Below are 15283 nucleotides of genomic sequence, written 5' to 3' on the forward strand. Positions count from 1 at the left end.
CGAATGAGCCACCCAGGTGCCCCTGTCCATAATTTTTTCTTAAAATCTTTTTTAGTTCCTGTAAAAATCACTAGTAATGTCCCCACTTTTGCTTCTGGTTTTAGTAATTTGAGTCTTCTCCCTTTTTTCTCAATTCTTTAAGAGCAAGTTGTAAAGGAGCCACATATGATACTTTTAATTGAACCTGTATTAGACTCAGAGTGAGGGAAAATGAGCAAAGAATGAAGATAAGATGGTTTGAGGGCTGGATTCACCTACATAGTCTCCATTTTGTTGATTCTTAAGCCTTGGGGTGCTGTAAAACCAGTTGCTTTCTTCAATTTGGGTGCAAAAATTTCCTAGCAATAGATCCATGGTCCTGGTTTTCTCAGTGCCTAACAGTGCTATCAGATATTGTAGGGCATACTAAAGATGTTCTCCTAATGGATAATTATAGGCACATGATAAAATGTACACTAATGAGAATAAATGCTATTGTATAAAAATTCACCAGCTTCCCAAAGTGAATCTGCTCTGAATATACTGTTTCTTTTCTGGAATTGTATGAGTCTCTTTGTTGTGGCTGTGACAAAAATTCATTTTGAAAAAACAGGTAAAAGGGTCAATTATCCATTTATTGAATCAAAAGAAAGATTAAACAGCTAAACCTGAGATGAGCAAAGCACAACTAAGTCTAAGGAAGAACAGGAATAAGAATTGATTGCCTCTAGTACCCTTGTCATCTCTCCTTTCATGTCTCTTGTAGACTTTATGTTCTTACTTGTACAGTTACCTGTTGGTTGTGGCAGGAAACATGGCTGCCAAAAGCACCAGAATTTCATACCTTATAGTATAGATTCCATGATAGGAGAGGGACTAATTTTTACTCTCTAGATTCCAAATTTTAAAATCTTGGAAAAGATGTATTGGCTCAGCAAAAAGGTGCCTACCCAGTATCAATAACCCTGGCCAGGCCCTTGTAGGAACATGACAGCTCCCACATGTGGAAGAAGGTGGGATATAGGAATATTGAAGTTCCTAGGAGAATGGGGATAGTGAATAAGCAGTTTTACGAATGCCCACAATATATCAAAACTTGTAATATATAGGGTGACCAAATGAATGATGTAGTGAGAAAATGGTCCAATCTTGAGTCACTTTTTCTCAGAGAAAAAGGATTTACCCCATTGGTAGGTGTATATAAAGTTAAGATATTCTTAGTTAATAAAATCTACCCCCACCCCCACCTCCGGATTGCCCAGGAGTTGTAGGGAGGCTATAGATAGAATTCCAGCAATGCACTTTTTCTCTCTGTTACTCCCTACTATATACCTTTTTACTTATGGTTCTGTCTTCTTTCAACAACTTGAGACATATTTCACACACCATAAAATTCACACATTTGAAATGTACAGCTTAATGGGTTTTGATATATTCATAGTTGTACAGCCCATACTATAAACCAATTTGAGAATATTTTCCATACCCCAAAAGAAAGCCCATGCCCATTGTCAGCCAGTGCCCATGGCTGTCCTTTCTCACTTTCTTCCCTTTCTGCCCCCACCTTCCAGGCAGCCACTTTCTGTCTATGGATTTGCCTCTTCTGGATATTTCATATAAATGGAATCATATACTATGTGGCAGTTATGTTTGGTTTCTTTCATTTAGCATAATGTTTTCATGGTTCATCTGTACTTCATTTTTATTTTTATTTATTTTTTGCTGAATAATATTCCATTGTATGGATATACTACATTTTAATTATCAGTTGCAAATTGGGATAGTGAAAATGGGATTGAGGAATATTTCAGTTGTGGTGAATATGTCTGAAATTGCAGCCCATAAAACCCAGATAGAGTGGGCAGAAGTAAGGGAACCCAAAATAGAGGCAATAGAACTAGTGAATAGGAAGTTTTATAGTGATCAGAAATCCCAACAAAAACTACAGTAAGAATGATCTCCAGGTTATGATCTGGAGAATTTCTGTATTTAAAATATTGGATGTTTTGAAAAACTAAGACTCAACCTGTATAATGACATATTATGCCAGTATTTGATTTTCTAAACAGTAACTTTAGTTAAGAATATAATTGCTAAGGGGGCGCCTGGGTGGCTCAGTTGGTTGAGCGTCCGACATCAGCTCAGGTCATGATCTCCTGGTTCCTGTGTTTGAGCCCCGCATTGGGCTCTGTGCTGATAGCTCGGAGCCTGGGGCCTGCTTTGGATTCTGTCTCTCTCTCTCTCTCTCTCTCTCTCTCTCTCTCTCTGTCTCTCTCTGCTCTTCCTTTGCTAGTTCTCTGTGTGTGTGTGTCTCTCTCTCTCTGTCACTCAAAAATAAATAAACATTAAAAAAAATTTTTTTAAGAATATAATTGCTAAGAATCTTGATAAATTGACCTTTGTATTATTTTAAATTGTAGCTAACTTTTCTTAAATTGGATGTTACAGATTTTCTTTTTTCTTAATTTAGTTACATCAATAAGCCATAGTTTCTACAAAAGCAAATATCTTTCAGTTGTTCATAATAATTAGATTGTTCTGAAATGTTTGATTATAAAATATAAAATAATTTGCATTTTTAAATGTATAATTTTCTTTAGGTTGCAGTGTAGGATTTTGGAAGTCCTTCCTCCATCACATCAAAATGGCTTCGCTAATGGACATATCAGCAGTGTAGATGGAGAAACTATTATCATCAGTGATAGTGATGATTCAGAAACACAAAACAGTTCTTTTCAAAATGGGTAAGTGATTTTTGTTAATTTTTTAACTGTGTATCAGATTGACTAATGATATCCCATTGAAATAAGTTTTTCTTTAATCCTTCCTTTCTTCCTTTGTAATCATACAGTATAAAATCCATCTAGGAAATGTGGTTCAACAACACACATTAGAATTTTCAAGATTGAAAGCTACCTTGTTAATTGTAGTCAGCTGCTTAGGAGCACTTGAAGTTCACCTCATTCAACGTTTTTTATTTATTTTTGGGACAGAGAGAGACAGAGCATGAATGGGGTAGGGGCAGAGAGAGAGGGAGACACAGAATCGGAAACAGGCTCCAGGCTCCGAGCCATCAGCCCAGAGCCAGACGCGGGGCTCGAACTCACGGACCGCGAGATCGTGACCTGGCTGAAGTCGGACGCTTAACCGACTGCGCCACCCAGGCGCCCCGAAGTTCACCTCATTCAATTGCACTTAACACATTCCGTTTTTGTTTACTTGAGAAAATTCATTCTGTACTTTAATTATTATACTTAATTGCTTTATGGTGCATATGGTAAAGACACTAACTTTCTGAAATTCAGTCAGTTGACAACATGGGTCAGCTGAATGCTCCTGGAGAAAAATCCTACAAACACATGTAGATTGGCAATGTCGGGGCCCCTGGGTGGCTCAGTCGGTTAAGCATCTGACTTTGGCTCAGGTCATGATCTCACGGTTAGTGAGTTTGAGCCCCGCATTGGGCTCTGTGCTGACAGCTCAGAGCCTGGAGCCTGCTTTGGATTCTCTCTCTCTCTCTCTCTCTCTCTTTTTCTGCCCCTCCCCTGCTCACGCTCTCTCTCTCTGAAAAATAAATAAACATAAAAGAAAAAGATTGTCATTGTCTACAGGTAAATTTAAAAATCTCAGCTGTCTTCAACTGATTAAAAGTCTTCTTACATGTTTTCGTTCCACTCCCTCCTATTCTAAATCTTTATTGCTCCATTCTGTTCCTTCTCTGCCTTATAGGCATCTCAAACTTAAAAATTCTTTTTCCAGTGTATCTTATGTTTTTTTCCTTCCCTGTTGTCAGTGAACAGTGCAATAATATTCCAATAAGAAACCTGAGGCCGCTTTTTTTCTTTTGAGTATAGTTGACACACAGTGTTACGTTAGTTTCAGATTTAAGACATAGTAATTTGGGGGTGCCAGCCTGGCTCAGTTGGTAGAGCAATGTGGCTCTTGATCTCTCAGGGTCATGAGTTCAAGCCCCACACTGGGCGTAAAGCTTATTTAGAAAAAAAAAAAGTAATTCAACATCTCTCTGTATATATGCTATATGACTTAGTGATTGAACGACTTTCTCTATACTTACATTATATGACATAGTGATTCAGTAACTCTCTCTATACTCTCACCAAAGTATACCTACTATCTATCACTATACAGTGCTATTACAATACCATTGACTATAATCCTACTGCTATACCTTTTTATTCCTGTTACTTATTCATTCCATAATTGGAAGGCTGTATCTTCCACTCCCCTCTACCCATTTTGCCCATCCCTTCATCCCTCTTCCCTCTGTCAACCATCAGTTTGTTCTCTGTACTTAGGTCTGATTCTGCTTTTTGTTTATTCATTTGATTTTAGATTCCACATATAAGTGAAATTATATGTTATTTGTCTGGCTTACTCCATTTAGCATAATACCCTCTAGTTCCATATTTGCTGTTACAAATGGCAGGATCTCATCCTTTTTTATGACTGCCTAATATTCCCGTGTGTGTGTGTGTGTGTGTGTGTGTGTGTGTGTGTGTGTGTGTGTGTGTGTGTGTCTTTACTCATTCATCTATGGATGGACACTTGGGTTGCTTCCATATCTTGGCTGTTGTAAATAATGAAATAAACATAGGAATGGGGTGAATATATCTTTTTGAATTTTCTTTTGTTTTCATTGGGTAGATATCCAATACAAGGAATTATTGGATCATATGGTATTTCTATTTTTAATTTTTTGAGGAACCTCCATACAGTTTTCCACAGTGGCTATACCAGTTAACATTCCTATCAAAGGGTTCCTTTTCCTCCACATTCTCACCAATACTTATTTCTTGTCTTTTTGATTTTTGCCATCCTGACAGGTGTAAGGTTTTGATTTGCATTTCCCTGATTATTAATGATGTTGAGCATTTTTAAAATGTGTCAGTTTTCCATTAGTATGTGTTCTTTGGAAAAATTTCTATTCAAGTCCTCTGCCCATTTTTAATTAGATTATTTGGGGGGTTCTGGTGTTGAGTTGTATCAGTTCTTTATATATTTTGGATATTAACTCCCTGAGGCTACTCTTAACTACTTCCTTTATCTCCTTTGCTTCTGAAATATCAGTAACTGTCAAATTCCTTCAGAACCTTGTAATTCAACTTCTGACTAGAACTATTTTGTCTGATGTTTTTGAACTATTGTATCTATAACTGGCTTTTGAGCATTTGCTGTCTAGGCAGTGTGCTAAGTTCTTTACACGCATATTAGTCACTCCTAGAAGAATGTTATCCTTATTTAACAAGAAGAACCTCTGCTTTAGAAATGTTAATTGGCATTGCACAAAGTCACCTAGCTAGTACATTGCCTGACAGAAAAAAATGATTTTTAGATGAGGGAATGAAGCATGACATGGCCCTATATGTTAAGTCTTGATACATCGCATTTTTTGAGTTGCTACAATTAAGTAGAAAAAGAAATTAATAGGTCATTTGTGTCCCTCATTGAATATAGGGTTTATGATGCAAAACTATTGGGGATTATGTAGTTAATATATATCCTTTAGCAGCTCTGACAGTAGTTCATGTGTTTTGTTTGGAGCGTATCAAAGATTGTAACCCTTAAGTGGAGTTAATTATATATTAGTTTATTTATTTTGAGAGAGAGAAAGAGCATGCATGCATGCACGCACAAAGAAAGAGGGAGAGAGAGAGAATCCCAAGCAGGTGAAGCCTGACACGGGGCTCAGTCTCACAGATAATGAGATCATAACCTGAGCCGAAATCAAGAGTCTGGATGCTTAACCAACTGAACTACCCAGGTGCCCCTGTAGTAACCCTTAACCTAATCTTGTGATTCTTGTAGGTGCTGTGAGGTGCTTAGGATGAGGAATGTCTAGACTCTTAGGTTCAGCACTCTATTATTCAGCTCATTAATGTCCTTTCTCTTCCTTATAGATTTGAATATGAACTACATGCATAGTTTGTGGCTAATTTGTTACTTTGAGTATAAAGCAAATTAATTCATAATCCCAGTTAGTAATAATAAATATTTTGCTTGTTATACAAAGCAAATTAATTCATAATCCCAGTTAGTAATAGTAAATATTTTGCTTGTTATATGTACCATTTAGAGCACTTGTGCCACTTATAACAAGCTTATCACAGAATAGTACTGAACTTGACCATAATTTCCTATCTAAATATGTTGTGCCTTATCCCGTGAATATAGGTACTTGGGACAGACCCTTGCAGTAGGAAAAGTGAGTAAGCTGGTCAATTACTTTATTCACAGATGTTTTAACTTGTTTGTGATTCTCAAAAAATCTGAGCCTTCGCTATACATCAGCATCATAAAATGCCTACCTGTTTGTAGATTTGCTACCACTGTATCCTAAGATACCAGGAAAGGTGAAACATAGTCATCTTTGGACCTTTGTTCTTTTATTTCTATTAATTCAGTAAGTAAGAAATTTACCTTGTCTTGGTTGCTCCCTGACAATAAAACATAATATAGAGTTTTTCATGTTTCAGTAGGGGACTTGAAGGGATGGGAATGGAACAGTTATTGGCATTTTCCAGGAGTTGAGCTGTATAAAGGCACCCACATATGTTCTCTTATTTTATTCCTCGGAACCATTCTAAAAGGGTAGATGATCATTTTCTTATATCATTGAGGAGAAATGGAAGTTCAGAGTTAGAAAAGTTTTCCAGCATCATAGTTCATAATATCTGCAAGACATACTAAGGCAGCATATTTAGAATTAAACATATTTAGGGGCGCCTGGGTGGCTTGGTCGGTTAAGCGTCCAACTTCGGCTCAGGTCATGATCTCACGGTCCGTGAGTTTGAGCCCTGCGTCAGGCTCTGTGCTGACAGCTCAGAGCCTGGAGCCTGTTGCAGATTCTGTGTCTCCCTCTCTCTCTGCCCCTCCCCTGTTCATGCTCTGTCTCTCTCTGTCTCAAAAATAAATAAACGTTAAAAAAAAATTTTTTTTAAAGAATTAAACATATTTAGAATTTACATAGATCATTAAGATGATCACCAGCGTTTTTTGAGGGAGTGAAGGGTTAAGATATATATATAACATAATATTTTCTGTTTTAACCATCTTAAGTGTATAATTCAATGGCATTAATTGCATTTACTGTGTCGTACCTCTATCACCACTATTCCCAAAACCTTTTCTTTACCCCAAACAGGAACTCTGTGCCCATTCGGTAGTAATTCTACATTCCCTTCTCTCCCTCTATCACCTAGTAACCTCTAATCTGCTTTCTGTCTCTATGAATTTACTCATTCTAGATATTTCATATAAGTGGAGTCATACTGTATTTGTTCTTTTGTGTCTGGCTTATTTCAGTTAGTACTATTTTTCAAATTACATCCATGTTGTAGCATGTTGAGATTTATGATAGAGCCTTTGGTATACCTGTCTAAATATACTTTAGAATGAGATGAGGCTAATTTTTGTAATCATTCCTTTTTAGGGCTAAACATTCCCTTGTATGTATATACTACATTATATTTATCCATTCAAGTGATAGACATTTGAGTTTCCACTTTTTGGCTATTATGAATAATGCTGCAGTGATTATTGATGTACCAGCATGTATTCAAGTCCCTATTTTAAATTCTTTTGGGTATATACTCAAAAGTGGAATTGCTGAGTCATATGACAATTGCTTAACTTATTGAGGAACTGCCAAACTGCTTTTCACAGCAGCTCCACTATTTTACATACTTAACAGCAATATATAAGGATTCCGATTTGTCCACATCTTCACCAGCACTCACTATTTTTCGAGTGTTTTGATTATAGCCATCCTAGTGGGATGAAGTGGTATCTCATTGTCATTTTGACTTAAATTTCCTTAATCACTAATGATAATGAGCCTCTTTTCACGTGCTTATTGTCATTTGTGTATCTTCCTTGGAAGATATACAAGTCCTGTACCAATTTTTACATTGGCTTATTTGTCCTTTTGTTCAATTATGAGTTCTGTATATATTCTAGTCATCAGATTTTTTTTAATAGAATATTTTGATACATTTGGGGGAGCATATTCATTACTTTTTTCAAAGTTAGTTTTACATCAGTAAAAGTAAGAAATTAAAGGCTTGACTTTTTATAAAGTTGCTTTCTTTCAGAACAACATATTATTAGCTTACTCCTCAGTCTGGGCATGGACTGCAGAATCTGATTGAATTAAACAGTAAACTACATATTTACCTTTGTAGGTCAGCTTTTGTTGGCGGGCAGCAGTCAGGGTTTTAGGAAGCAGGTTACTTATTTATTTTGAGGATGGGTATTAACACCTTAAACATATGTTTCTTAAACTATATTTGTGAAAGAGGCTGAGAAAATTGTTACTCTTCTTATCACAAAGCCATGGACAAAGTCACGGACATTGCAGCCTTATACATTTTAGCGCTCTTTGACCCTCAGCTTAACATTCTTGCAGGACTCTCCAACATCTTTGCCAGACAGAACTGGGTTCTAGAATAACACTATGAAGTGATTTTCTCCTTCAGCTATTTACCATGGGATTCATGACAGAGCCTTTGCTGTACGGATCTAAATATACTTAAGAATGAGATGAGGCTAATTTTATACAGTTAGGATACTTTGTGTAGATTATATAATATAAAGAATAGTTTAAATTTAAAATTACTCATTTATTTTATGTATATATAAGCAAATTTTATTTTAAAAATTGACTTGCTACTCTCACAATTGTAGCAGTAAATAAAAGTTAAGACTAGAGAAGATAATTTAATTTGCATCATATAGAACATAACAGATTTAGGGTTTTATCTGTTAGTCCTGCTCTTTGAAACATGCATATTGTGTATCTGCTGTTAGTGTTCCTTTACTCATCTCATGTTTGCCCATCAAGTGTGGATTGAGTAATGTTATACTTATGTCTACTATTGTTCCTCTCCCTTCAAAGTTACTAAAATATTTAAAGAAAATTTATATTTGAAAACCCTCACATCTTGTTGAGACCAGTCTCTGTAACTACATGATGCAAATTTCCTTTCTTAATGAAAGAGCCAAGTACAATTTGCTCCTTTGCAATCACAAATTCTCCGAAAATTGAACTGAATTGATAGACAGTACCAACTAAAACAGTCCTGAGAGTCCTGAAAATATTCACTAGCTTACCATCTGATTTTAGTAGGCAGGTATGCCAAGTATACGTCAGTGTGTTTAGTTGCTTTTAGGGTTTGTAGAAGAAACTAAGTACAGTATCTGTAGCAACTCAGATTGGTAGGTAAATAACACTTTGTAATAATATACTCTGCTATTGTGATTTAAGGCTTTACAAATTTAAGGCCCTTTACAATGGATCAGTGTTTTATGCAGTCCTATCTAGGCAGGTATTATTTAAAGTTTTAAAATATCATAAAAACATTATCCTAACTTGAAAATAGTACATGAACAAGATACATTTTTGGTAACATCTTATATCCTAGTGGTAATTTGCAAGAGCACAAGGAAAAACTAGGAACCTTGAGGAATATATTGTATATCCTGTTTAAAATTCTTTATGTACTGACTTTCTTCATGCAGTGTAATCTGACTGTATTGTTAACCTGCTTAATTGTTAGTAAGATTACAGAATCTGAGTGTTATTTTTAAAGAAGTAGATCTAATTGTTTTGCTAATTGTAATTCATATATGAAATTTTAATGTATGAGAAGGTTAGCATTTGAAATTAAAACAAAAAAACCCATAAGTAACCATTTGTGCTGAAAGCTTAATTATCTGGTCTTTTGTCATTTCTATTGTACTGTTATAGAAAAAATTTTAATTGCTTTTGTATTACCAATATTACCATGGAATAGCAACAAATGGAATTTCCATTTTGAGAAAATAAAAGTAGAACTAAAATTTAACATATATAATGGGCATATTGAAATATATATTTATAAAATAAATGATAAAATTTTATGAATAAATCATTGGAATAGCAATCTGATTTCTATAAATGTAACATTAGGTGTTAGTGTGCTATATAGAACTGGTAACAGATCTGCACTTGTTGGCAATTAAATCAGTCCATTAGTCACAGTCATGGTTAAGGTCACTACATTCCATTTAGTATTCCAGCTGTTTAGGCCTAGGCTTTAGGAAGCAAGGAAGAAAAATTATTAAAATGGGGTTTCTTTTTAATATTGTCTTTTAATTCCTGTCTTGTAGGTAAATCCATATGATAAGCAGTTTCTGTTGGTCTCTAATAACTGTACTTTTTTGGAAAGAATCCAATTATGATTTTTATCCTGTATAGAGTTTTGTGTAAGAGTTACAACAAAACCCCCATAAGAATATTTGCACTGATTGGAAAAAAAGATTTTGATTCTATTATGCTTTATTTTCACAAATGAATTTCATGACATAGCAAGAAAAAACAAAAAAATAATTTTATACATGAAAAGTCACCTTTTTATAGCCTTAAATCCATTAAGATAAAGTTCACAAACAAGTTTTCTATAAACAAATAATATATAAACAAATTTATAATTATGACTTAAAATAAAATTATGTACTGCCACTTTTAGTAATCTTTTAATTCTACTTGATCATCCCTTATATGTATAAAATGGTAGTGATTAATTGCTAAGTTAACACCTCTTCAGAAAACTATATTAAGATTAAAAACTCAGTCAGTCAAATCTGTTGTTCTTGAACACCTGCCACTCACTGATTCATTAAAACTTGTTTTTCTTTTTTCCCCCTCTTTTCATTTCAAGAAATTCCTTTATTGGAAACCCACATCAGTATTGTTCTCTGAACACTTAGAGTTCTCTCTCTTTGGCTCTTTTGGAACAGTGCTTTTCAAACTGCAGATTATGGCCTCATGTATGTTGTGAAATTAATTTAATGAGGAACTTTAATAGAATAGAAAATATTAGATTGCATTTCATATAGTCAGGGTGAATGATTAAATATATCTTCTAGTTTCTGTGTATCCTGGGTCTCCATGTAAAGATCCTTGGTCTTCCAACTAGGAACTTAATGCTGTTAAAGGTGAACACTTCAGTTTTATTTGTGTGATTGTCTCCTGCATCCCTTTTGTGTGGAGTCTCTCCCCACCCCCCACTTTGTGTTTACTGTATTTATATCACTTTGACTGTATCTGACCCTCATTGCTGAATGCTTCCTTTGTCATCCTTTCATATCATTTTCTTCTCAGTAACCCTTACTTACACCCCCATTACATATGCATGTGCATGCACAGGGGCAGCTTTTTAAGAGTCCAACCACTTGTCTCCCTGCTGCACCACTACCACCTTAGTCTGTTGTGCCATCAGTTCTCACTTGGTTCATTGCATTAGCTTTCTAAAGAATATCCTTGTTTGCACTCTTGCCCCGTAGTCTGGCAGCCAGAGTGATCTTTCTGATCTGATAAGTTAAGTCATTATCACCCCATTATTCAGTATCCTCTAGTGTCTTTTCTGAGTAAAATCTAAATGGTGGCCTATAATCTAGCCCTTCTATTTCCTCTCTGGCTATATCTTCTTTTATTCTCCTTATTTATTCTGCTTCTTTTAGAAACCATGCCTACATCCACCCCAGGGCCTTTACACTCCTTTCTCTCTTCCTTTAAACTTATTTTCAAGATTTTCTCATGAGTTGCTCCCTCTTTTCTTTCAGATCTCTGCTTAAATGTTAACTTCCTATAAGCCCTATCTGATCAATTTATCAGGACTGTCACTATCTAAAATAGACTACCTCTACCTGGCGGTGTATTCCCTTGATAGCACTTACCACCTACTCTGTTGTGTATTTTTGTTTGTTTGCCTGTATCTCCCCAATATAGTTCTATTTTGTTCACTATTTAATCCTTATTGTTTAGTATTTGGCACATTATAGGCTTTTAACTATTTATTGGATAGATGGATGAATGCATCCTCAAAGGGAAGAAAAGATGAGAAGTTGGTGGAGGCAAGGATTAAAGGTATAGCCTCTGCCAGGTCTTAAAACAGGGTAAACTACATTATCTCCGCTTTTGCTCTTGGATTACATAGCTATGAAGAAGAAAGCTTAAAAGCAAATCCAAGAGCTATTTTGTTTACAAATTTATCTTATCTAAACTCGGTACTCATCTCTAGTTGATTTCTTCACACAGGAAAATTTATTGAATGAGTAAAATACCTACCTAAGATAAAATAGTGCTTTGTACTATTTTGGCTAATAAACTTGTGAGGGATGTCAGTAACTTATAAAATTCTAGTTAAACTGGGGTGCCTGGGTGGCTCAGTCGGTTAAATGTCTGACGTCAGCTCAGGTCATGATCTCATGGCTCATGAGTTTGAACCCCGCGTCGGGCTATGTGCTGACAGCTCAGAGCCTGGAGCCTGCTTCAGATTCTATCTCCCTCTCTCTCTGCTCTTCCCCCGCTCGCACTCTGTCTCTCTCTCAAAAATAATAAATATTTAAAAAAAATTTTTTTTAATCCTAAACTAAAAACTCCTTAGATTCTGTGACAGTATGTTCTTAGAAACTAGATTTCCATTTAAAAGCTCACATTTTCAGACGAATTATTAACTGATTTGTGTTTTTGCTCTTTTTAGGAAGAAAAAAGATGCAGTTGACCCCTTATTATTCAAGTACAAGGTGCAACCCACTAAAAAAGAATTGTATGAGTGTGCTATTGTTAAAGCAACACAGATCAGGTAAAACTTGGTTTCTATCTATGCTGGTTTAAAAGACAATAATTATGTTTGATTAAGAAGATTCACTATATGGGCGCCTGGGTGGCTGAGTTGGTTAAGCGTCTGACTGTTGATTTTGGCTCAGGTCATGAACTCATTGTTTGAGCCTTGCCTCAAAGGCAGTGTGGTGTCTGCTTGGGATTATCTCTCTCCCTCTCTCTCTGCCCCTACCCCACCCTAAATAAGTAAATAAATAAATAAGGGGTGCCTGGGTAGCTCACTCAGTTAAGCATCCGACTTGGGCTCAGGTCATGATCTCTCGAGGTTGGTGAATTCGAGCCCTGCGTGTGGCTCTGTGTTGACAACTCAGAGCCTGGAGCCTACTTCAGATTCTGTGTCTCCCTCTCTCTCTTCCCCTCCCCCGCTTACACTCTGTCTCTCTCAAAAATAAATAAAAAAAGGTTAAAAAAAACAAAAACACCACATGTGGCTAGTGGGTGCCATGTAGGACAATATCATTCTTGAGGACTAGTATATTTATTCAATAGTCAAAAGATAATTACCTTCTTATTGTCATGTACTGTATGTATGGTGCTAGGATAGCACAGTAAACCAGTCCTTTCTTTCCTATAATCCTTTCTATATGAAAAGAATATACATTTTGAGGAGGCTACTACTTTAAAACTTCTGTCTTGTTCATTCACTCATAGAAGCTTTTAATTTGACTTTTTCTTGAAAGGAATACATTGAATTCAGTTAAAACATTTACTTTCCGAGGCACCTGAGTGGCTCAGTCAGTTAAGCGTCTGACTTTGGCTCAGGTCATGATCTCACTGTTCGTGGGTTTGAGCTCCTCATTGGGCTCTACATGGAGCCTGTTTAGAATTCTCTCTCTCTCTCTCTCTCTCTCTCTCTCTCTCTCTCTCTCTGCCCCTCCCTTGTGTGTGCTCTCTCTCAAAAATAAATAAGTAAACATTAAAACAACAACAACAACGTTTACTTTCCTTCCAGAACTTTTCCAGAAATATTTGAATGTTTGGAGTTTGTTTTGTTTTGGTTTTGGTGGTGTTATGTTTGTGTTTTTCTCAATTTGGGGCCAAGGAGAATCAAAAATAGCAAATTTTTAGAACATTTTTTTGAGAGAGAGAGAGCTCAGACACATGTGTGAGCCAGGGAGGGGCAAAGGGAGAGGGAGAGAGAATCTCAAGCAGGCTCCATGACACGGGGCTCAATCCTCACAACCGTGAGATCATGACCTAAACCAAAAGTAACAGTTGGTTGCTTAACCAACAGAGCCACCAGGTGCCTCTGTTTTTAGAACCTTAATCCTATGAATTTATTTTAGAATTTGATAAAACCTGTGTTCAAGAATGTTCAAAACATCCATTTAAATGTTGACAGTGTTATGTGACATCTGGTAATCTACTGACTTTAATTTTTTTAAAGAATTTTAATGGTGGTATTTGGAGGAATGATCATCTAATTTTAAAAAATTTGGTTTACTCTCTGTAGTATATTTTCCTTGAGGTTTATTTGATTTCTAAATGGTTCTTAAGCACCAAATGCATATACTATTTTTGTAACAAACATTTATAATAGATCCACTTGAGTAGATATTATAACATTCTACATAAATATTTGTGAAGTTTCTCATAACTTCTACATAAATACCATTGGAAAATGAATTGTCCTTTTCCTAGGCTTGAAATGAAGTTTATGGGTTTACAGAGATTATAGAGTTCAAACTGAATTCTTTTATACTAACACTTTACTCTTTCTCCTCCTTTTTGCACTGTAGCCGGAGAAAACACCTATTTTCTCGTGATAAATTAAAGCTTTTTCTGAAGCAACACTGTGAACCACAAGATGGAGTCATTAAAATTAAGGTAATCAGAGCAGTGAAATTATTTGTTGGAAGGAAGAAGAGAGAGAAATGGGCTGTGTTACTTAGTTAAAACATCGCAGAAATTTTTTTTTTAGAAAGAGAGAACATGGGCAAAGGCAGTGGGCAGAGGGAGACAGAGAGAGAATCCCAAACAGGCTCCATGCCCAAAACAGAGCTCAATGCAGGGCTTGATTCCACAACCATGAGATCATGACATGAGCCAAAATCAAGGGTTGGATGCTTAACCAACTGAGCCACCCAGGCACCCCAGAAATGTTATTTCAAAGTTGATTGAAAATAGTTCTTTTTGGGGTGCCTGGGTGGCTCAGTCGGTTAAGCAGCCGACTTCGGCTCGGGTCATGATCTCGCAGTCCGTGAGTTCGAGCCCCGCATCGGGCTCTGTGCTGACAGCTCAGAGCCTGGAGCCTGTTTCAGATTCTGTGTCTCCCTCTCTCTGACCCTCCCCCGTTCATGCTTTGTCTCTCTCTGTCTCAAAAATAAATAAACATTAAAAAAAAAAAAAATTTAAAAAAATAAAATAAAAAAGAAAATAGTTCTTTTTATCTGTAGCCAATTGTTACTAATTTTCTCTCTGTTTAAGGATTAAATACTATTTTGCAATTGCTAGAATTACTAGGTGGCTCAGGTAGTGTACTTTTTTTTCCCCTTGTAAAAAAAAAAAAAAATCAACCAAGACAGGTGATAATAGATGGAAAACTTAGAAAAAGAAAATGTTATAGGGGAAGGAGGCAACTATATTTTTCTAAGTGTGGTTCTGGCTTACAAAAATAAGTTC

General features: G+C 35.9%; 1 protein-coding gene across 3 annotated transcripts in view; it reads left to right on the forward strand.

Annotated features, from left to right (window-relative positions):
- The window catches only part of BAZ1A (bromodomain adjacent to zinc finger domain 1A), a 94416-nt gene that overhangs the window by 30797 nt on the left and 48336 nt on the right, over window positions 1–15283 (forward strand). For all 3 annotated transcript variants that reach the window (XM_086709936.1, XM_086709935.1, XM_086709937.1), the window contains 3 exons: window positions 2580–2723; window positions 12522–12623; window positions 14401–14488. In XM_086709936.1, coding sequence (XP_086566062.1) covers window positions 2580–2723; window positions 12522–12623; window positions 14401–14488 — 334 coding nt within the window. The remainder of the gene's footprint in view (window positions 1–2579; window positions 2724–12521; window positions 12624–14400; window positions 14489–15283) is intronic.

The sequence above is a fragment of the Puma concolor genome, chromosome B3 (genome assembly GCF_028749965.1).
Source record: "Puma concolor isolate L17-30 chromosome B3, mPumCon1.1.hap2, whole genome shotgun sequence".
In the NCBI taxonomy this organism is placed as follows: domain Eukaryota; kingdom Metazoa; phylum Chordata; class Mammalia; order Carnivora; family Felidae; genus Puma; species Puma concolor.